Source organism: Anabas testudineus, chromosome 17 (assembly GCF_900324465.2).
Source record: "Anabas testudineus chromosome 17, fAnaTes1.2, whole genome shotgun sequence".
Taxonomy (NCBI): Eukaryota; Metazoa; Chordata; class Actinopteri; order Anabantiformes; family Anabantidae; genus Anabas; species Anabas testudineus.
The window spans coordinates 23079148-23103093 of NC_046626.1; the positions used below are offsets into that span (position 1 = coordinate 23079148).

Sequence of the window (23946 nt, forward strand, 5' to 3'; positions counted from 1 at the left end):
TTGTTTTTATTATTTTTCATCTAATTTTGTGTTATAAAATAAAAATAAAGAGATTTGAGAAGATTGGAATTTTTTTTAAACAAAGCTTTTCTTGTGGAAAACCTGATGTGGCCCAGCCTCACCCAGACTCTGCTTCCAGTGGCCCCCAGGTAAATTGAGACCCCTGATCTAGAACCTCAGCGGAACCCAAAGAATTTATAGAACTTATCTAAGAACCACAACGTCTAGGTTGAGCCCCAGGAATGTGTTTAAAAACATAAGAATCCATAAAGGAAACACACAGAAACTCTTCAGAGACCCATGGAACCCTTTTAAGTTCCCTCAGAACCTCAGGATAATGTCTGGATCCTCTCTAGGGTTCTAACAGGGACGTAAACCCAAATGAATCCCATTTCCTATGACTTGAAAAACACCCATTAAAAACTTCATGGAGCCACTATCATAACCTCTAGAACTTTATTTGAACTTCTAGAGCCTCCATGAAGCACAAGTGTTCCTGAGTTTCAAACAGAACTGGCTGCGGTGACACCCAGAGCCACCGGGGGGCGTCCCGTGGAACTGGAATAGAACTGGCTTTGAGGAGCACATTCTGCAGCATGTTGCTATTTGATGAATCATTGTGACCCCACACTAAAAACCAGGACTGGGATTAGATTAGACCGTCTAATCCTGTATAATCCAGCACAGTGGACAGAGGATTTCTTTAAATACAACAGGTTAATTTCAGTTTTATTATAATAATAATTATTCCTCTCTCTGCACTGGAAACAGAACATGTTGGTGTCATCAGGTAAATACACACAAAACATCTGTCATCACAAACATCAGTATGAACAACAGCATGGAAACATCATTAAGTCGTGATTACAAGAACCCTGTTCTACTTGATGAACACGTCGCTCTTCGGGAACATGTGGGTTTGTTGTTTTTCACCCGTGAACACATCCGGTAGTCGTTTCACAGGATGCTGACTGAGCCCTGCAGAACAATGGGAAGTGAAACTCACATGGGGAAAGTTGGAACGTGCACCTCCATCATTCCCAGTGGTTCAGTACATGCACGTGCTGCCGTGAGCGAAATCTTTAAAAAAGGAATCAGTAACTGCAGTTATCAAGTAACTGTAGTGAAGTACAAGTAGAAAAAAGCAGAAATACAACAGTGTTCGATCTAAATACGATTACCGACATGAGTAATGAATGAAAATACAAATATATTTACTGTTTCTGTTTCTAAATGTACAGAGAACAGTCAAAACCTGAACCCAAACCCAGTCCACGTAGATCTGAATCACAAACAATATCACGATGATCAACGTTGTCACAGTTAAACATCAAAACGTCACATTCACCCTCACAAACAGAGGAAAAAGTGAAGACTCGACTGTTAAAGCACCATCACAAACATGGTGCTCCTGTTCCCCGACTCCTGAGAAAGAACATAGCGACACCTGCAACAGCAAACAGGAATAAAATAGCACACAGACAGGCGACGAGGACTGCACCAGCTGAAGGCCGGCCGTCTATGGCGCCACAGTTTAGGTGGCTCTGAACCCCAGCGCTCTCCAGAACATACACGACCTCACAGTCAGTCAGACCTGGCGCTGCAGAACCCGACTTCCTATCGGTTATGTTGAACACCTCGTAAGGAGGAATCAGCACCTCCTGCTCTGTGTCCCAGAAAGCTGAGTAATGTTTCATGAAACCGCCTGAGCAGGTTCGAATTTGAAAGCAGGTCTTCTGACCAAAGTTCTTCAGTGTGGTTTTATAAGAGCTGGACGCGAAGTAACCGAATCGAATCCTCTGGTTGATCCTACCACTGAACTGCAGGTCGGTTCTACGGTAAGTTGTGTGACACTTGTTGTTCTGATTGAGAGTCTGAACAGCTGACGTCAGCCAGAAATGTAAAGAGTGAAACGGGAAGTGAGAGGTATAAATACTCCTGTTGTTCCTCACATGGTCGTTGAACTTCTCATAGAAATGTTCGTATTCTGCTGTATAAACACAGATGGCCTGCATGTGATCTCTAGTCAGATCCTGATCCTCTGAATCTCTTTGTTGTAGATTTTCTTCGGCACACTCGGCTGCGTTTTCCCACACACGTCCAAATATCCCGGTGTTCTCCTCCTCAAAGTATTTGTTCTTCACCGTTTCTGCCATTGCATCTGTGCAGCCGTCGTACATGTCATCAACAGCATCTTCAGCCATGTTCAGTGGGACGGGTTGTCCTAAAGTGGACTTTGGATGGATCTGAAAGACAAAAACAACAGAGTGTATGTGTATTTAACGGTTAAGAAACTGGAGATGTTCCTGTCAGTGTGATCCCAACATTTCTCTGCTGTTAAGAAGAACCAGTGTGTTCATGGTTCCTGTTTATATGTAGTGGATCTTCTCCTGTTCCACTCACCATCATGGAGTCTACAGGCAGCATCGAGCAGAGGAGGAAACACAGCAGAGCGGAGAGCAGCAGGTTCATCCCTGCACAGTCTACACACACAGTCAACATCTGTATTACTGCACTGAAACACACTGTGTATTTTAGAACGATGTTTTAAACTGTACATTCCACGTCACTGCCTCTGTTTTAAACACCACATTAAAAATGTCACTAAGATTCTTTCAGCTGTGTCACCTGTCTTAGTTTCCCTCCACTGGCTTCCTATTAAAGATGCTTCTGATGATGATGGTAGAGCTCCTTCATACTGTCTGATCTCCTGATCCCAGCAGGACCTTTTCCTACCTCCCACTCTGCAGAGGTTTGTAAATCAAAACTTATAACAGGTACTTGACTGGTGGGTTGGTTTCAGTCTCATTGGAACTAATAAGCCCAGTGTTCCAGTGTAGCTCATTAGATCACAGCATTAATCCAGACCTGCTTCATCTAACCCTCTGTTCCTTCTCCACTGTCTCCCGGTGCTGATTAACCTGGTTTGTTGGGTTACTGTGATACTCTGATTATGTAAAGAGCCAGATGAATAAAATTGAAGTAGACATAGAATTGAAATTAGAACTGGAATGAATGAATTGCCGTGTTAGCTTGTTCCTTTGATTCTATTGACCACATGTGAAGATTTGTTCACGTCGTTCACCAAGACGTTCGCTTTCACCTACTGTTTGTACCAATAGACGTGAAACTGCTGTTTGGAGACAACTAATAAGAAAGTAAGGAGAGAAACGTTACCTTTGTTCTACTTTAAGTCTGGTGATCAGGTTTCAAGGATCCAGGCTTTACTCAAACTCTTCTCCTTCGTTCACGTCCTTCTCATCTGTATTGAGAGTATTTCACTCCGGGAGCGAGGGACCTGCAGCTGCAGCGCGAAAGTGAAACGAAGAAGAGGTTCGACTGAATGGTCCGCTGTGATGAAATGTTCATAAATACTTTGTCGATAGTTGTAGAAGGTATTTTTACACAAGAACTGGACTTGGGAACCATTCTGAGGTACTTGTACTGTAGTTCTTCACCTTCATTCAGATGCAGATTGTTAAAATCCAACAATCAGCTGATGAAGTTCAATTCAATTCAATTCAATTTTATTTGTATAGCGCCAATTTACAACAGAAGTTATCTCAAGGCACTTTACAGTGTAAGGTTTAAGACCTTACAGAAAATATTTATACAAAATATTAGAGAAAACCCAACAATCCCATTTGAGCAAGCTTTAGGCAACAGTGGAGAGGAAAAACTCCCTTTAGAGGAAGAAACCTCCAGCAGAACCAGGCTCATAGTGGGCGGCCATCTGCCTCGACCGGTTGGGGTGAGTGGAAAGAGAAGAGAGAAAAGAACAGCAGGCAATAAAGACAACAACAAGCATCAAGAACATTGGGCAGATGAACTGGATTCTGGAGATGTACAGCTCCAGGCCGAGGATACCTGCAGAAAAGTACAGAGAGAGGGAGACAGAGAGGAGGAAACACAACTAAAAGAGAGAGAAGACACAAAGTTAATGACATGCAATGGTGGCATTTGCATTGATACAGGAGAAAGGAGAGAGGAGAGGAGCTCAGTTTATCAGTAGAGGTCCCCCAGCAGACTAACTTATAGCAGCAGAACTAAGAGATGGTTCAGAGTCACCTGATCCATCTCTAACTATAAGCTTTATAAAAAAGGAAAGTTTTAAGTCTAGTCTTAAATGTAGAGACGGTGTCTGCCTCCCGAACCTGAACTGGGAGCTGGTTCCACAGGAGAGGGGCTTGGTAGCTAAAGGCTCTGCCTCCCATTCTACATTTGGAAACTCTAGGAACCACAAGTAAACCTGCAGTCTGAGAACGGAGAGTTCTGCTTGGAAGATAAGGAACTATGAGGTCTTTAAGATAAGATGGAGCCTGATTATTAAGGGATTTATAAGTTAGGAGAAGAATTTTAAATTCAATTCTGGATTTAACAGGGAGCCAATGGAGAGAAGCTAACGTTGGAGAAATATGATCTCTCTTGCTAATTCCAGTCAGAACTCTGGCTGCAGCATTTTGGATTAGGCTGCAGCATTTTGGAGTAAGGACGGCGGTGCCCCAGCGGGAGACGACGATGACGATGATCTGGATTCAGATGATTTGGATGATTCATCCATGATTTGGATGATTCATCCAAATCATCTGAATCCAGATCATCGTCATCGTCGTCTCCCGCTGGGGCACCGCCGTCCTTACTCCAAAATGCTGCAGCCTAATCATCCAAATCATCTGAATCCAGATCAGTTCCCTTTGTCTGGGCTCTCTTCACTCACAGGTTGCAGCTCATCTGGTTTTGGTTTGAGTAACTTCCTCTTTTTGTTCTAAACAAGAACGTAAAACTGAAACGATGAAAAGTCCCTTTACAGCACGGCAACATACTCTGGAGGTCAATTAGAGAACAACCTACAATTTCCTGAATGTCAAGATCACAGCTTTAAGTAACAGCAGTAAAATAGCAGTATTTCAGTAGTTCCATATGTTCTGAAGCACAGTATAAAAACTTGGATGAGATATTAGAACAACTGATCTAAATTAGAGACTGTCAGATGCCTCCTAGTTATCGGTGGTAATTAATTTCATTTCATTTCATTATCTGACAAACCCCATTTAACTGGCAGCCAGACGTTCCAGTTTTCACTGACTTTGGAAGTTGCCAGTTCAGTGCTGAGTCTTGTCGTACAGTGTGTCGACATTTAAAGCCCACGCTGCAGTGTCCAAACCTCTCATTAGCAGGAAGAATCCAAAGGGTGGACTCACCTTTGCTGAGGAGCATGTTGGGTGGATACAGGAGAGTTGGTACAAAGTTCACTTTAGTGATGAAAGCAAGTTTAATTTATTTGGGTCCGACGGGAAACATTATGTCCGTCGTTGAACTGGGGAAAGACTGAACCCAGAGTGTGTAAAGAAGTCAGTGAAAGATGGAGGAGGAAGTGTCGTGGTTTGGGGGATGTTTTCTGTTTTCTGGGCCTCTTCCACAGCTACATGGCAGAGTGAATGCAAATGTTTATCAGAACCTTCTTCGACCACATGCAGTTCCTGCCCTGTATTCGTCACTAGTCAACAGTTTCCATGCAGGACACTGCCCCCTGTCAGCCACAGGTAAAGCACTTCCTTGAAACTGAAAACCTGAAATTAATTAAACGAGTCCTGATCCAAACCCAATAGAAACCCTGTGGAAAATCCTTGGCAACAAAGTTATGGTCAAGAAACTACAATCGCTACAATCCCAGAACTGGGGAAGAGACCGGAAGACGAGTGGACCAACATCACTCCAGAGGTGTGCTGAAGTCATTCAAAGGGGCCGGGACACTAACTGTTTTTACTGTAGTAACCTTCAGAGAACGTTGTTCTAATGCTTCTCCATGCTACAGCCATTGATGTTCTCTAATCTGGTTATTTTGTACAACCCCGTTCTAGCAGCATGGTACGTTCCTTCAAATGTTGAGCAGTGAAGAAGTTGTTCTCCAGTGTATGTTCTTCTAAAGGAAATAAATCCAATTCCATTTGATTCAATACCACGTGGCACATACACCTTTTCCTTTCTAACTGAGTTTGACACTGAGAGACCAAAGACGTCGTTTGTTCACAGTTTTCATGTCATCGACACTTGACGTCGCTCCTGGAGGACAAGAGCAGTCCATTTTCATCTGTGCTGCAGGAACTGAAGGAATCAACAGCAGCATTCTCAGCTTTAAAGGTTCATTTGAAAGCAGCAGCGATAACAGGGTCAGCATGAAGACAGAGAAGACGCCTGGAGCTGGTGACTGGAGAGGAGGTCTCTCAGCAGGCGGGAGGCTGCATCTATGAGAGTATTCAGCCAAACGTTAAACTGGTTCCAGTGGCAGGAAGACAAGGTGGAGACCTCTCAGACCCGATGGACAAATGGTGGCGGAGTTTAGTGGACATTCGTTTGGTGTTGTTAAAATGATCCGAACTGAACAGATGAGAGAAACTGCCCCAATAACAGCCCCTCCCCACGGTCAGTGAAACAGAGAAGAATACAACAATTCATGGATCGACGGGAGCTAATTAACACTCAGCTGACGTTGAAGAACTTTTAGTTCTCAACCTCCCAAACAGCTGCAGGTGTCGTCCTGATGCCGACATCTGTTTGCAGTGACTGGTGGGATCGCGAGAGCCCGACCTGCTCTTGTTTCTTAACTTTCTTCTTCCTTGGGCAGCTGTGGTTCAGGAGGTAGAGCAGTCGTCTACCAATCAGGGGATCGGTGGATTGATTCCTGGCTCCTCCTGTCACATAGAGCTCTGCTATCGGTGTGTCAGTGTGTGTGATAAGACGCAGTGTAAAAGCACTTTTGAAAACCAGTTAGGTAGAAAATAGCTAAATAAGTGCAACATTAACCTACAGTTTGTTCTCATCTCTTTGTTCATATATGATCTAAAAAAAATCTACAGATCAATTATATTAGATGATATGATATGATATGATATGATATGATATGATATGATATGATATGATATATTATATTATATGATATTATATTATTTTATATTATATTACATGATATGATATGATATGATATATTATATACGTGATATGATATGATGATATGATATTATATTTATTTATACATGATATGATAGATATGATATGATGAGATTATATTATTATTAATATATTATTTACATTATTTTATATATATATATATTATATAATATATTAATTATATATATTATATATATATATATTATATTATATTATATTATATTACATGATATGATATGATATGATATGATATGATATGATATTATATTAGTTATCAAACATCATGTGATGTAATCAGTGATCGTTACCACACGGATCATTAGACATTTTCTGAGGGGGTTAAGTGAAAGGTCAGTTTGGGGGTGTTAGTGCATGCGGGGGGGTGTTGTGGTTGTGGTTAAAAAGAGGATTGTCAACGTATCAGTGAAAATCTAACGACAGCAAAGAACCAGCAGTGTCATCTGCAGCAGGAACTGGTTTTTGTTCTTTTTCTCTGCACCGTCCAGAACCCTTATAGTTCTCATACATTAAGTCAAAACTAAAAAAAGTTGGTCTCAATAAAGAAAAGGAAATCTGCATAAGTTAAAAGTAATTCCATTTAATGCTAGACAGAGATGGATACAGTTAGGAAACACAGAGCGCTGTTCGGTTATAGTGACCTAGTGATGTGAGAGTCAGAGAGTGTTTGCTCAGCAGCTTCATCAGAGTCAGACAGAAAGAAACTTCCCACTTCCCAGAAAAGAAAACTCGAAACACATTTAGCAAAGAGCGTGTACAGTTCACCCAGCTCAGCTACAGACAAGCTAGAGCACAGGTCAGCCCGCTGTCCGTCAGGTCAGATTGACCAATCACCTCCACCGCTGCACGTCACACGGGCATCTGCAGCTGCGAGTACTCGTCCTGCCCCTCCTTCTCCTCCAGGTACGGCTCCGCATCGTCAGCATCCAGCTGCAGGGTCAGAGGGCAGAGGTCAAAGGTCACAATCCAAGTTAAACCATACCTTTTGTTGGATTTGTCACCAGATAACTGTAGAACTACCACAGAACCAAAACTACCCACTGGTGTTCTGTTCGGACTGTCCTGTTCAAAACTCTGAGATTTGATTGGTCAGTTCATCCATCAGCAGTTGTCATAAACACACAGAAGCTCCCCGGCCAGTTACCAGGTAAATGTTTAATTAGTGGTTTAGTTAGTGATCTCAGCAGTGACCTGTCCTGGCATGAGTCAGGATAATGTCAGGTACAGCCAGGTGGGACTCACACTCTGCAGCTCTCTCCAGGTGAAGAGGCGGGGCAGCAGCAGCATCCTTACAGGTATGGTCAGCAGCAGCACGAAGGGGAATGCCAGCGCTGCTGCTGTCGCCATGACGACCCACAAGAGAGACAGACAGGTCAGCTGGACGAGCGTATAGAGGTGCATCCTTAATGTCCGCACCTGTGAGACCGGTGAGAAACAGAGAGACAGGTGAGGTGGAAACAGGCAGGTGAGCATTTCTGAAGAGAATCATCAGCTCATTGTTTTTATCTGTGTTGTTCTGGTCCTGGGTAAAGTTTTAGCCCCGACAGCTCACAAGGTAAAAGACAGACCATGGACCACAACCCACAGTCCAGAAGCCTTCGTTACACATCTCCCTAATTTTCTGAAACTTTTTCATGATGCGAAACCTTCAGCGGTGACTGATGTTTGTGTCCCAGGTGGGGTCTCACCTTGCGGACATAATTTTGGTCAGGGTGGTACTTTGGGGGCATCAGCAGCAGGATGAGTCTCTCAGTGAGCTGGATCCCATTCAGGGACATCACGCCCATGTAGAGGAAGATTCCAAACAGCACGGCCAGGGGATCTGACGCAGAACCTCCCCAATGACAATGGACAGACCTGAGATGGGGATCAGAACCAGATCAGAGCAAGCTGCCGTGATTGTAGTCAAACTAGCAGCAAAAGGTCTCAGGCGCTCGTACCCACTAAGACAGCCACCAGGAAGCCCGTCACCCTCTGCTCCTTCACCTCCTGGATCCGGGGTTTGTCTCCAGGGGCGACAGCTTTGCTCATGACGGTGAGAGCGTTTGTGTGGGTGACGGAGCGAACTGTCGCGGCCGACAGCCAGGGCAAACCAAACAGAGCTGAGATTCCACCCACCACCACAATGATTAGGAGGTCCAGGTGAAAACCAGTTCCTTTCACCAGCATCCTCTCCTTCTTACTGACGATCAGCCTGTTGGAGGGATAAAGTGAAATCACTCAGTTTTACATTTAGGAAAAACGTGAACACTTGAATGGTTATTTTAAGTATTGTACGCTGTGATCTGGGACTCCATGAAGATGAGGATGAAGACCAGGATGGCTGGCAGGATGCTGGCGCCCATCATCCAAACAGGAAACTGTCCGTCTGAACCCAAAGGAGAAATCAGCCAACTACGCTTCTCCGGACTGGACACAGAGAATCCACTGGGCACATTCAGTTTCTGTCAGCGTGTACCAAGAGGGTCATTATTAACATGTCTGATCTTTTACAGTGTGTTCTCTAACCACATGAGGCTCTTTATCAGTCTTAAAATCTGGTCTGGTCTAACCTGGGTGTAGGTGTCCTCCACGCTGTAGTCCACCAGCACCATGATGAGGATAGCAATGGGAACCCCGAAGTCTCCAATGATCCTGCGGAGCTGAAAACAAGCAAAGCACCAGACATATGATCACAAACTGGCAAAAAGAAAAATATCAAGACCTCATATTTAAATCCAAAATTGTGACCCAGTGAACTGAACTGGGACAGTAGTTTTGTTGTGGATGCTTTTGTTCTGTACATAATAAAACTTAGACTGCAGAGTGGAAAACCTGCACGAGCTCTTGAATTTATATTTACTCTTTATTTGGCAGACGCTTTCTTACAAGGGTAGACAGGGTAAGCGTAAGGAGGTCTTGCCTAAGGCCCCCTACTGGAAGTAGGCCACATCTGGGATTCAAACCCCAGTCTCCCACATGGAAGGAGGTGATCTTACCACTACACTAACCAGCCATCTCGGACCTATAGTACCTGCATGTACCTGTCTTATTTTAACTGTGTATTTGTACCATTACAGCTTATACGTTTGGATCTGCAGCTGTAAATTACTGATGAATCTGTGCTCGTATTTGTTCCAGATACAACACCTTGTATCTCCTCTTGTCTATGTGCCAGACTCTCACAATCTGAAGTAAACACACCTGTAGCTAATTACACCAGTGCACCTTTGTACGTGTTACATGTACAGTGGCAAGAAAAACTTTGTGAACCTTTTGGAATTTCATGGTTTTCTGCATTATATGTTTTCATGTTTTTATTGAACATAACATGTAAACATTCACAGTGCAGGGTGGAAAAAGTATGTGAACCCCTAGCCTAATGACTTCTCCAAGAGCTAATTGGAACCAGGAGTGAGCCAACCTTGAGTCCAATCAGTGTGATGATATTGGATGTGTTGCTGAAAGCTGCCCTGCCCTTTAAAAACACACACCAGTCTTGGGTTTACTGGTTTCAAGAAGTACTGCCTGAGGTGAACCATGCCTCGCAGAAAAGAGCTCTCAGAAGACCTACGATCAAGAATTGTTGACTTGCATTAATCTGGAAAGGGTTACAAAAGTATCTCCAAAAGCCTTGATGTTCATGTGTCCACGGTAAGACAGACCGTCTACAAATGGAAAAAGTTCAGCACTGTTTCTACTCTCTCTAGGCGTGGTCGTCCTGTAAAGATGACTGCAAGAGCACAGCGCAGAATGCTGAATGAGGTAAAGAAGAATCCTAGAGTGTCAGCTGAAGACTTACTGAAATCTCTGGCACATGCTAACATTTTTGTTGACACATCTACGATAAGGAAAACATCAAACAAGAATGGAGTACATGGGAGGACACCACGGAGGAAGACATTACTGTCCAAAGAAAATATTGCATTCTGTGGACAGATGAAACCAAAATTGAGTTGTTTGGAAAAAACACACAACACTATGTGTGGAGAAAAAAAGGCACAGCACACCAACATCAAAACCTCATCCCCACTGTAAAACATGGTGGAGGGAGCATCATGGTTTGGGGCTGCTTTGCTGGCTCAGGGCCTGGACAGATTATTGTCATTGATTGAAAAATGAATTCCAGAGTTTATCAAGACATTTTGCAGGAAAATGTAAGACCATCTGTCCGACAACTGAAGCTCCACAGAGGATGGGTGATGCAACAGGACAATGTCCCAAAGCATACAAGTAATTCAACAAAAGAAGAAGAAGAACAACAACAAAATACACCTTCTGGAGTGGCCCAGTCAGAGTCCTGACCTCAACCGATTGAAATACTGTGGCATGACCTCAAGAGAGCGATTCACACCAGACATCCCAAGAATATTGCTACACTCAAACAGTTTTGTGAAGAGGAGTGGTCCAAAATGACTCCAGATTGTTGTGCAGGTCTGATCTGCAACTACAGGAAACTTTTAGTTAAGGTTATTGCTGCCAAAGAAGGGTCAACCAGTTATTATGTCCAAAGGTTCACATACTTTATCCACCCTGCACTGTGAATGTTTACTTGTTATGTTCAATGAAACATGAACACATATAATGTTTGTGTAGTATTATTTTCATCAGACTGTGTTTTTGTATTGTTGCGAGTTAGATGAAAATCAGAGCACATTTTATGACCAATTAATGCATAAACCATGAAATTCCAAAAGAAGTTTTTCTTGCCACTGTATGTAATGTTGTCCCAGACAAAGACTGATTCTGACTGATACTGACCTGTCCAGGGAAGAAGGAGCTGTTCTTGAACTTGCGCAGGTAGAAGGCAATAAAATATGTTCCTGCCATGAGCACTAAAGACAGCAATGCTGTGTTGGGTTCTCCAACGATCTTCCCAGAATCCCCTGCTGCTGTGGTGTAGTTGCACAGAGATGGAGACACAGTGCTGTTCCCATGGTAACAATTTCGGAGAGGATGCTCCTGAAAGATCTAGAAAAGAAACAAAGAAGAAATCGACTGTGTGTCAGAGTCACTTCACTCATCGAACAGACAGACTGTGAGGTCACTGTGAAAAAAATACTGTGGAAAAAAAACTAGTGACTACATAAAATGACACTTGTTAAAATCCTATTTGTTGCTACACAATTAAGGATGAATGACAATCTTGCCCACATCTGATGCTTGCTGTTGTTGGCCCTTATTTTACCTTGATCAGTTTGGCAAAGGTCTCGTAGATAAAAATGAGTGAGATTAGAAAAGAGAAGATCTCCTGAGTGAAGCGGGAGACGAAGCGAACCAGGATGCTTCCTTCAAATGCCACAGTGAGGAGAACAATGAGCACCAGCCAGAAACCGATCCACACTCGTCCTGTCAGATACTCAATCCCATTGTCTCTACAAAACTACACAAAAGGGGACCATCAGAATCTCGACTGATTAGCTTGTTTGCTAAAAGTACATTTGTCAGTGAGGAGGTTAGAAGAGATGTCGACTATTATTATGACAAAAGATAATACACATAGATCAAGATGTATTGCGACTGATGGAGTAACAGAGACATTGTTGGTACAAATATTTCTTTTTAACTGGGATATTTAGGGTCAGGTGTGTAGACATCTGTCAGGTGACCTCACAGTATAGAAAGCCTCTTCAAAACACCAGCAGCGGTCCAGAGAAGCCGATCACCAGCAGAGGTTGAGCACCCAGTATGCTGAACACTATGCCCTGCATCGAAGTGGCCACTATGAGCTCTGACACACCAATCAGCCCTTCCGTTTTCTCACCTGTGTCACAGGACAGACAACAGTCATAAATGCTTGAAGGGCCAAATCTTACATTATCTAAACCAGGGGTGTCCAATCCCTGTCCTCAAGGGCCACTGTCCAGCTTGTTTTGCAACCAGCCTTGCACTTAAAGCTTCTGATTGGCTGAACACACCTGATCCAGGTAATCAGCAGTGGGTAAGGCAGAGATAGTTGGAAAACCAGCAGGATAGTGGCCCTCGAGGACCAGGATTGGACACCCCTGATCTAAACAAACATCTTAAATCAAGGCAGCCTTTCCTTTAGCCACCGTAAAGCAACTTGTGACATCATCCTTCTGACTGAGTTACCTGTGCAACACCTGGTATCTATTAAGCTGTTGTTTTTTCGTCAGCCTATGGCTGCTCCAGAAGATGTTAACGGAAAAATTCAAGCTTTAAATTGCCACTTCAAAGTAACATTGCTTGACTCATCAGTTGTTTAGTTTCTGTAACCGTGTTCCTGAGGTCCAGACTTACCCAGCAGTCCACCAAAGGTGATGGCAGGTGACAGTGCAGCAAAGTATATGAATATGATGGCGGCCATGCACTGCGGGTTCAGGGCATCTCGGATGTCACTGAGGTACTGAGGGTAGCGTCGAGTCAGGTCTTTGATCAGACCTCCGAACAACCGACCCGAACGTCTGAGGGGCTCATCACCAACTTTGGAGGGAACTAGGGAATCTGAAAGAAAAGATCAGCAAATGTTCTTGTCATTAAGGTGTCATCACAACATTAGATATGACCATCAACAGAACTATCCACCTTATGCTGATGATATGCTAACTTCCATTGGAAGATAAAGACACACCGAGATGAGCAAGCTCCAGCATGTATTCTGTTTTAACATCTTGTTTTTTACTTGTTCTACATTTGACTTACTGTTATCAATACTTTGTTCCAGTCTGGTGCACATTCCTTTGAATAGCATCAAGAAAAAGATTATTGATTGAATTCCAGCTGCCAACACATATTACAAGGAGTCTCCTAAATCTACTCAGCTCCGTTTCTAAAGCATAAGAACAACTCTTTAAAATACAAACTGATATTTTTGTTTCCATAAAGCTGCAAAGCTTCACAGTGTCGCAGTCACTGAGTTCTTTGTTTTTGTGTGGTTTTTAAATAATTCAAAATGGCAAAAAGTGAACTTAATGCCATGTTTTGAGGCGTTCTTTACAACAGAAACATTTTATTAATCACAACATGGTCAGGGTGGGACAACAAAGACTAAGAACCTTCATCTGCTGAATACTCGTCTGTTTCTCCTGCAGTTTTCCACTCTGCTCTTCTTCCCTCTTGCGTAGCATTTCCCGTTGGAAGCGAGCGACTGAGTGCAGCAGCTCATCTCCACCAACCTCTGAGGGAGGCAGGACGATGCTGCAGTCCAGGAAGCGGTTGATGGCTGTCAGCAGGTCCTGGCGGTCATCAGCATGGTACGCTGCCTCATGGAAGTTCTAAAGAAAAGATCATCATTGAACATTTGTCATATTGCATACATCCAAGAATATGTCAGATGGCCTTAACTCTGTGGTGTGTTACCTTGTCTGACATGAGCGTGGAAATGGAACGTCCAATCTGGTGGTAATCGATGTTGGCAGTGGGTGGACCCAGCAGGAGAAATAGGAACCTCACAGGGACAGGCACCTCCAGAACAGACTCCAGTAGGACCGCCTCCTGCAGCCGAACAAATGCCATGGATGGCTGGTCCAGGAAACCCACACTGCCTGCAGACACAGAAGAGGGCTGCATTGAACTTACTGGACCTGCCACTCTGTAGGTCAGCATGTGAAGGCAAATGATGTCTCTACGACGTGCACACGTGATGCTTACCTACGAGGACGACGGTGGCCTCTGCTCTCTCTGGGATCTTCTCCATCAGCCTCACTTCATGTTTGGATCTTGAGTGACAGAGAACTGCAGCTTCTCTCTGGACACAGTGAACAACAAAGTTTTTGTAAACCCTGAAAAGGCTCCTCCACTTCTGTGGTGATGACACCCACTGTTTCTCTGGACCAGTTAGTTTCAAACTTGTGACTCCGTTCCACTGAACATATGTGATGCGTTTGTCTTTGCTAATGTATAAATCAGACAATAAATACAACCGGTTACCTTTTCTCCATCAGATTCTCTGTGATTGGTCATGTTGTTGGAGGACTCTGATTGGCCATTGTGTCTGTCAATCAGGGCTGCCAAGTTGGCTGCAGAAATGTTCTTGCTGAACAAGCTGTGATCTTTCTCATCACTCGGGTGACTGATCAAACAAAACAGAAAAGGAATTCAAGTTACATACATAAATAACAGTGGGTGGATGAGTCATTGGATGGATGGATGGATGGATGGATGGATGGATGGATATATGAGCTGAGGCACAGATGTTTCATTAGCAGAGCCTCTGACACTTTTTGGTTAAACAGGCAGACTGGTCAACAATGGATGGGTGGACGGCTGATCAATGATTGGATGTATTAGTAATAGATGTATTTTGGGCATGAACCTGTGTCGGAGCAGCAGGGCTCTCAGCACATTGGCGCGGTCTTCAGCTTTAATCTGATCTGAGATGACCATCTGCTCCACCACCTGCTGGGCGATACCTGGCAGAGTCGTCTGCTTCAGATCTAGCAGCACCGCCCCTGAAACACAACGACATGACATCTCCACACACTGATATCATCACTAACTGACCAGACACTGACATAATGTTCCACTGGCTTCCTCTTTCATGTGGTAGTAGATTTTTTATTGCTAAGGGTTAATATTTATAATTTCAGTTAACTGTGAATATTTAATAAATAAGAACATAAAACATCAAGTTAGCATTTGTACAGTTATGTATGTATGTGTAGTGTCAGTGTTTGTCCACTGGAGGCAGTCTGGATCCTGCTCCTCCTCACCATGGGACATGGTTTTTCGGAGCTCCAGCAGCGAGCGGAAGGAGAGGGAGGCGATGCGAGGTCTCCCCAACGTTCTGTCTCCTCCTCCACCTCCTCCTCAAACTTGATCCATCGAGCCGTTTCCCTCCACTGAAGCTCCTGGTTCCTGTCAATCACCAGTTCGTTCAGCTCCACAAACACCTGCAGAAAAACTTGTCTTAGTCACTTATGAGGACATTACACTGACTGACATTCACATTATCCCAACCTTTAACAATCAATCAATCACCACAGTATTTCTACCCAACTTTCAAATTTAAATGTCAACAAACAGCTAGAAAACAAGGTTCAGTTTTCGGGGACCTGCTCTTTGTGTGAGCACTGTCCCATTAATGCCAGTGTACAGACTACTGTTTCCACATTGGAGCTGCACACACACAGGAGCAGACTCTCACACACCAGAATGAACTAATTTATCAAATCACTTTATTCCTGAAATCTTATATTCACTTCATTAGGAAGGAATCTGTTATTGTCCATTTTGAGCAAGAAGTAAATCCTGTTTCTCAGAGGTCGGAAAACACGGATGAGACATTGCTGAATCTACAGTTTCACGACAACTACATTTGAAATCTCTAGAACAACCATAAATAGACTTTAGTGAGACCAGACCAGACCAGACTCCCACAGATCGTGTTGTCCACAGAGAAACTAATGAAGATAGAATCCGCTGTAATCAGGTGGAAATCAACCAAATCTAGTTAAAGTTTCATTAAAAGATGATTTGTTTCTGCTTTAACACGTGAAGTTAAATCAGACTAAAGTGTGTGACGTTCATCAGTGGATCTGTGGATGGATGAAGACATAAAAGCTCCAGAACCATTAAATCTTACGATCCAGGACTGAACTGGACTAAATACAAAGCTCTCTAAACCAGAATAAACTGTGTCAGTTCGTCCAAACTAAGACAAACGTTTCCAAATCTGCTAAAAACTGATTTCCTGTCATCAGGAGCCATTTGGTTAAACCAGAAAAACCAGAACAAATAAAGAACCAGTATCAGATCTAACCAGATGACCTGGAATCCAAGATAAAACAGTACCTTGCTTTGTCGACTCTTCAGGTCCAAACCAACCATCCTGAAGACGAGAGGTCACTGAGGCAACAGAGACTGAGCTCTGAGTTTACCTGACTCCCACTTCACCTGTCTCTCTCTCAGAGTCCAGTTTGTTACCTGTTCACAATACCACCTGGATTAAGCTGCTCAGACTCCCGGCTCGTCTTTCCTCCGTCCTGTCGGACTCATTTTGGAGGCTATTCCAGTTGTTTTGTTGTCGAGTTAAAGAATCACATCGTACTCACCTGAACCTGTTCACCTGAACGCTGCCAAAACCTGTTTCACTTTACAAAACATCCCTTCTGCTGCTGTGTCATTACAAATTAAGACAAAGGTCATTGGAGAATTGAAAAAGTAAAACTGATTTAACAGGACTGAAGATCTTAATGTGACTGTTGAGTTTGAGTATACATATCTAATATTCATAGCTTACTTATCAGTCACCATCATTTACACATGTGTGAAGTTTAAAATATACATCAGTCAGAGGACGTTTCTCATTTGATGTGCAGCAGGTAAACGTGTGAATTCTGATCTTCAGTTTAATCGTTCAGATGTCTGCACATGTTGACTGTTTGACTGGTTCCTGTTGTTCAGACAAACACGTCAAACTAAGCAGCTTCTTGTTTCTGCTGCTGCTGTCAAGATTTATACAACACGTATGTAGAACGAGTCCATGACCTGGCCTAAAGGAGTCTGGTTGTGTGCTAATAAAATGAACCTCTCTGGTCTCTGGTCTCTGACCTCGTGAGGGGTCCGGTCCGGTTGGATCTGCTGGACCTGCGTTCGGCCGCTGATCTGATCTTTGGTGACGTAGACAATCGGCCCTCTGGAGCTCCGCCTCACCAGGTGACGTCGGACTGCCGGGACATCGTCAAACCTGTGACCTGAAGAGGCGGGATATGTCAATGAGGGCAGAGTCAGGGGTTACAGGTGAAAAGTGTGGATTCACAGACGTTACAGTGAGTGGACAGTTTATTGTGGGTTTTAGTATTTGTGCAGGTGACTTGTCCTTTAACTCAGAGAAGAACCAGCTGCAACATTAGAGTGATGAACACGAATGCATCACTGACTTTACTCTGGAAAGAAGTTTTAGTAAGTACTTTTACTGTGATAAAAACTTTTTAAAGATTTTTACTTCATTAGAACATCAGAGGACTTCCAAAGTCACTTTTCCTTCCTCCCTTCCTTTTGTCTTCGGTTGATCACCCCCCACCCCGTGGTCTTGTGGGAACTTTCTAACCATGTTTCAGGCTCTACTGATCCTCACTGAGGTGTCAGTAAGACGAGACTCAGCCGTAATCAGCAGCTCGGCTTCGGGTTTCTGTTCAAATCTGATTTTCTCTCTTTTCACATCAGTCTTCTGTTGTTCCCAGAAACTACAAACAGCCAATCACATTTCAGCAGGAAGTGTTAGCTGACAGCGCCCCCTAGTTTGTTTCTCACCCACCAGACTGGTCTCCACTCAGAGTTAATCAGTTACTAAAACAGTACAGTTATAACTTCTATAGGTCTGAAGAACCAGAACCAGTTCACGTCATATCAATACTAGAATTTCTGTGTGGACCAGTTCTGTGACTTTGAACCAGCTGAAAACGTTCATCCTATGTTAAATCAAACCAAACCCACTGTTATTCCTACAGGGTGTTACCTGACCTTTAGTTCTTCAGGCTGACCCAACAGCTCCCCTAATATATAGTAAATACTGAGTAGTCTGGACCTGCTGGTGTCAGGGGCAGTCCAACCACCAGGTCCAGCGCAGAGTTTCTGGTCTTTAGCACCTCAGTAGCACAGTACAAGTCTGTCTCTTTAAACCAGATGTCTGGCTCTACTCTGCAAAGCCAGAAACGGCAAACCGCTTCCTCCCTGTCCATAAGGGGACAACAGCAATAGGACAGGTTGAAACACAGTGACGAGTGGAGCCGGACTCTGGTTCTGCTGTATTTCCAAACAAACAGAGTAGAAACAGGTGAATACTCACTGAGTTCTGCCTTCAGTCTGTCCAACAACAAACTGTTATTTTACCACAACCAGAGTAGAGACTGACTTCAAGCTGGTCTGAGAGACCGACCATGGAACCATGACCAGAACCACACACACACACACACACACACACACACACACACACACACACACAGAGTAACAATAGATAGAGGCCGTGGGCTGCTGAGTGGGACGACAGCATTGTGTTCAGGTCAGCAGCAGCTTCAGCTCACATGATGAACAGAAACTCTTTGATTTAGTTCGTCCTGATAATGTGTAATAGCATGTTAGTGTTAATGTAGCATGTTAGCACTGATGTAGCATGTTAGTGTTCACGTATCTTGTTACTATCAATGTAGCATTTTAGCATTAATGTCATTTGATATGTAGCATGTTAGCACTGATAAAGCATTTTAGTGCTGACGTATCATGTTATTGTCAATGTAGCATGTTAGCATTGTTGTAGCATGTTAGTGTTAATGTAGCATGTTAGCACTGATGTAGCATGTTAGCTTTTGTTATGGTAACTTCAAGTTACATGTACATATGTGATGTTATATGTATGTGTGTATAAATACAGAATGCAGAATGTATGAATATGTTGTAACAAAGGCTGTAGGTACTGTTACAGGTAATGTCGTATGTAGTATATGAAGGTACTCGTATGAGTATTTAAAGGGGTATTGTTGTGTACTCTGCATCAGTTTACTGACTCTTGATGCAGTCCAGGTCGACTGACGTCAATGTCTCAACCTCGTCCGTGTCGTCCACGCCAACACTCGCCATGTTGCAACCAGGTGATAGTCCGTTACGATTGGTCGAGATGGTGGGCGGGTCACTGTGAAGGGGGGTGGTGGCGGGTGATACTCATTAACCTTATTAAAAAGGTTTTTAGAGAAGAGACATGTTTAAAGTTTCAGACAGGTGTGGTACTCACCTGGGGGGCGTGGCCGTACGACCCTCTTCTCCATCAGTCTGACTGCAGGACTCTTCATCATCCTCCTCTTCCTCGTGGTCTTCCTCTATGGTGTTCACAGGGCTGGGGGCTGAGCCTCGCCTCCCTTCCCTCCTCCCCTCGTTGGTCCTCCTTCTCCTGCTGTCGGCGGGAGGTTTGGACAGAGGGTGATGGACGTGGAGCGAAGAGTGACGGTGGTCTGCAAGTAGTTGTAGAAGTACTTCAGTGATTAAGACCTCCTTACGCTTACCCTGCCTACCCTAAGTAGGCAATCAATCTGTACAATTCCTCCCCCCTCTGTAAGGGGTGGGGGAAGTGAAACTGTCATATACTTGCTGTGAATATATTGACCGAATTCATTTATCTATTTACGTATTCTGTATATATATATATTGAGTTTTTCGGTATTGATGTTATTGTGTATTTATGTTTGTGTATTTATGTTGGTGTTGGATCTTTCCTGGTTGTGGTTCCATTTCTTTCTGTCTGTTTTGAGAACAATGGTAATGAGGCAAAACAATTTCCCTCTGGGATCAATAAAGTTTTTTGAATCTTGAATCTTGAATCTAAGCGTCTGCCAAGTGACTAAATGTAAATGTAATACTAAGGATTCTTCACAGAATCTGGAGCCTCTAACAGTTCCTCAGAAACCACCTAAGGAACCACCGTCTGCTTATAACATTCTTCAGGTTCCTTAGAGATCCACTAAGTCCTATCTGGACCCAATTCGAGGGCACCCAGAACTGTACTAAATATCTGGGGAACTTCCTGGAACCATTTGTTTGATATCTCACCAAATAAGTTCCTGAAACAAACACCCTGGAACCGAAACCAGATCCAAAAACCTCCTAAAACCTTAAACCACCATGAGGTACAGTACCTTCAAAGTCCTGCTCATTGTAGACTCTGCGTTTCTCTGGAGGACTGCGAGCTGCAGGATGAAGAATCTGCTGAAAACCCTGGACATCAAACACCTTGTTCAAGTCCTCCTCCTCCTCATCACCATGGGAACGTGGAGGACAGGGAGACAGAGACTGCAGGAGGAGGAGATGAAATGTCCTCGTGACTTTACTAATATTGCTGAGACTCATCATGTGGTGCAGGTCGGATCCGTCAGGTTCACATAGACACGTTGTGTGGTCTGGACTTTGAAGAACATCACAGAGCAGAAACCAGCTCCCTGCAGAGTACTACCACTACTACAATACTTTGGCATTTGAAACGGTACTACAGTAAAATATCAGTAAATAAGAGCAGTGGCATCTGGTCCAGGTGATGTAAACATGATTATTGATTACTGATCATGTTGAGACTCACTGCAGACAGGCCGAGGGCGTCACCAGGACCCGCAGAGTTCGAGTGAGTGCTCATGGCTCCTTCAGGGTCAGGTGTGCAGCAGGTGGACTTCAGGCAGCAGAATCTGGAGTAAAGTGGATTTAACACATACTTCAGAGACTTAACACCTGATAACCAGACACAGACCATTTTGTGTTTCACTGTGTTTGAGGTGAGATTCAGGTTTAGGTGAGTCCATGTGTTCCAGCCTGCAGCAGAGGAGGACTAGGAGGAGGAGGAGGAGGAGGAGACAAGTGTCAGGTCTGCAGAGGACAAGTCCGTCTGTCTGTGTCTATAAATACTCTGCTGTCTCAGAGCTGCACCTCATCTGCTGACTCACTGCATCTGGATCTGCTCCCTCTGATTGTCAGTTAACACTGACCCATGACCTCTGACAGACCACCACTGTCCTTATGGAAGGACACCTGCCTATCTGTCTCTCTGTCTGTCTCTCTGTCTCTCTGTCTGTCTGTGCTTGAATCTAAATCAGCATTCAACCTTAATCTAAGTCCTCAGCTGTGAGTTTAAAGATGTTAAAAAGTTAGTTAAAGATATAAAACACTCACACACTTGAAAATCCTTAGATGTGATAAACTATCATCTAAGTAATTAGTTGATACACAACAAATCACTTCCACCGCCTTACATTTTAAAACATGAATTAAAATAAAACCATACAGAGTTGCTACCCCTAACCCTAACCCTGTCTACATGAAGATGACACCTCAAGTAAAATATTAAACACGAAATCTGCTGAACGAGCCATTACTGCTGCTTCATGGTGGGAAACTGCTGGTTCTGTCCAAAAGTACCAAATCCAGCAGCGAGCTGCTCCACAGCTCACTTATTAACATGAAAACCACACGCTGGAGCTTCATCACCGTCTCACACTGACTTTTTCTTTTCTAACATAGATCAGAAAGAACTAAAGTGAAAACCTGCATCTGAGATTTAATTTGAAATATTTTAACCTGATCAGAGCTCAGTGAACAAACCATGTTCCTGTCGGTCCTCCAGCTTCACTAGTGAGCTACCGACACGCGTTTTACAGCTCTTCATCACTTCCTGTTGCACTTCTCATCATTAAACAGACATTTTACAGATTTACTGAGCTTTGTTGTGACTTTCAGCTGAAGTCTGAAACTGACAACGCCCCCGGGACGGTGAAGAAAAATGGAACCATAAATAACAGATACAAATACCACATCAAATACCACATCATAGAAATACTACAAGAATACTACTAATACTGGAATATACGTATATAGGGACTGAAAATGTGATTTGGGAATTCAAAACTATATTCAACTATAATTAAGGCAAAGACACAAGTCAAATGTTGAACCTGAAAAATTCAGTCATTGTGACTCATCATGAAAAACCAGGAGGCTGCAAATGGTGGAAAAAGTAAAAGAGATGAATCAACAGCAGGTCGGTGTCACTCAAACAGTTCACTTACTTCACTTCACATCATCTACGATCAGAGAATCACAGAAATCTCTGTGGACCAGAGACAAGGCCAAAAACCAATAATAGATAGTCGGGTTATAGAGGCCCCCGGGGGCCACTGCATCAAAACCAGACATGAGTCTGTACTGAAGGTCTCAGCAGGATTCAGGAACACGTGTGTAAAGTGAGCACGGTTCACTGCAGCGACACAAGTTAAGGTTGTTGTTTTAGTTTGGTTGTTCAGGTAAAAGCAGGATTCAGGAGCAAACCTATGTTCTGGTCCTGATCTCAGCGTGTTCGGTGTCTCCTGAGCTTTAAAAAGCCACAGTCAGAGAGCAGCTAAAGACACGTGAACTTGGTGGAGACCAAACCCAGAGCTAAAAGAGATTCATCGAGAAGTTCTACGTAGGAAGTCAAAGATTCCCGACGGAAACATCATCTGACAACACACTGAGTCACAGCTTAGAGAGCGACCTCCAGTCTGCAGACTCACTAAAAGACTGAACACGTGGTCGTCGCTCAGGAGTTTCTACTGGTCTGAGCTCGGTCCCAATGTCACTGAAACAGGAAGAGAGTTGGAGCCTACCTCAGCGTCCTCGCAGCCCTGAAAGAAGAGAATTATAATGCAAAGACTGAAACCAACAGAGGCACAGAACAGAGAGGGGGAGCAGGGGGAGGACGGGAGGGGGGAGGACGGGGAAGAAAGGGAGATGAAAAGAGGAGAACGAGGGAGGAAACAGAGGAGGTGGAGAGGAGACGCAGACGGAGACAGAACAGAGAAAAGGTCCAACTCTGTACAGAAACCTGATCAGCTGAAGGTCACTATGGCAACTGAGCTGTCAGTCAGGGTTAGTCCCGCCCCTGGTAGTCCACACACACACACAGACACACACAGACACACACACACACACACAGACACATACACAAACACACACACAGAAACACACACACACACACACACACAGAAACACACACACACACACACACAGACACACACACACACAGACACACACACACACAGACACACACACACACAGACACACACACACACACACACAAAACACACACACACAACACACAGACACACACAGACACACACACACACACACAGACACACACAGACACACACACACACACACACACACACAAACACACACACAACACAAACACACACACACAGACACACACAAAAACACACAGACACACACATACACAAAAACACACACACAGAAACACACAGACACACACACAGACACACACACACACACAGACACACACACACAAAAACACACACACACACACACACCACAAACACACACACACACACAAAACTACCACACACAAAAAACACACACACACAGACACACACACACACAGAAACACACACAGATACACACACAAACACACACACACACACACACAACACATACTGGGTGAAGTCTCACCTGTCTGAATGAAACTGGTTCTGTCTTAAAGACCAAGTGTCACTAGTACAACAGTACTCACACTGT

At 43.8% G+C, this 23946-nt stretch overlaps 1 protein-coding gene and 1 pseudogene across 1 annotated transcript; both read right to left on the minus strand.

The window, feature by feature from the left end:
- Positions 1-755: 755 nt before the first annotated feature.
- On the minus strand, positions 756-2467 carry LOC113164099 (ecto-ADP-ribosyltransferase 5-like). The gene is made up of 2 exons (XM_026363233.1): positions 2404-2467; positions 756-2246 (listed from the first exon to the last, which is right to left on the minus strand). Exons 1-2 carry the CDS (start codon positions 2425-2427, stop codon positions 1395-1397), a joined length of 876 nt encoding a protein of 291 aa, XP_026219018.1. The 5' UTR covers positions 2428-2467; the 3' UTR covers positions 756-1394.
- Positions 2468-7774: 5307 nt separating this feature from the next.
- On the minus strand, positions 7775-21056 carry LOC113164879 (annotated as a pseudogene).
- Positions 21057-23946: the final 2890 nt, after the last annotated feature.

Coding starts and splice junctions, on each gene's coding strand:
- LOC113164099 (XM_026363233.1), bottom strand. CDS start 2,427: ATGCTGCCTGTAGACTCCATGATG. Junction 2,247..2,403: donor TGCCTGTAGACTCCATGATG/GTGAGTGGAACA, acceptor TTTGTCTTTCAG/ATCCATCCAAAGTCCACTTT.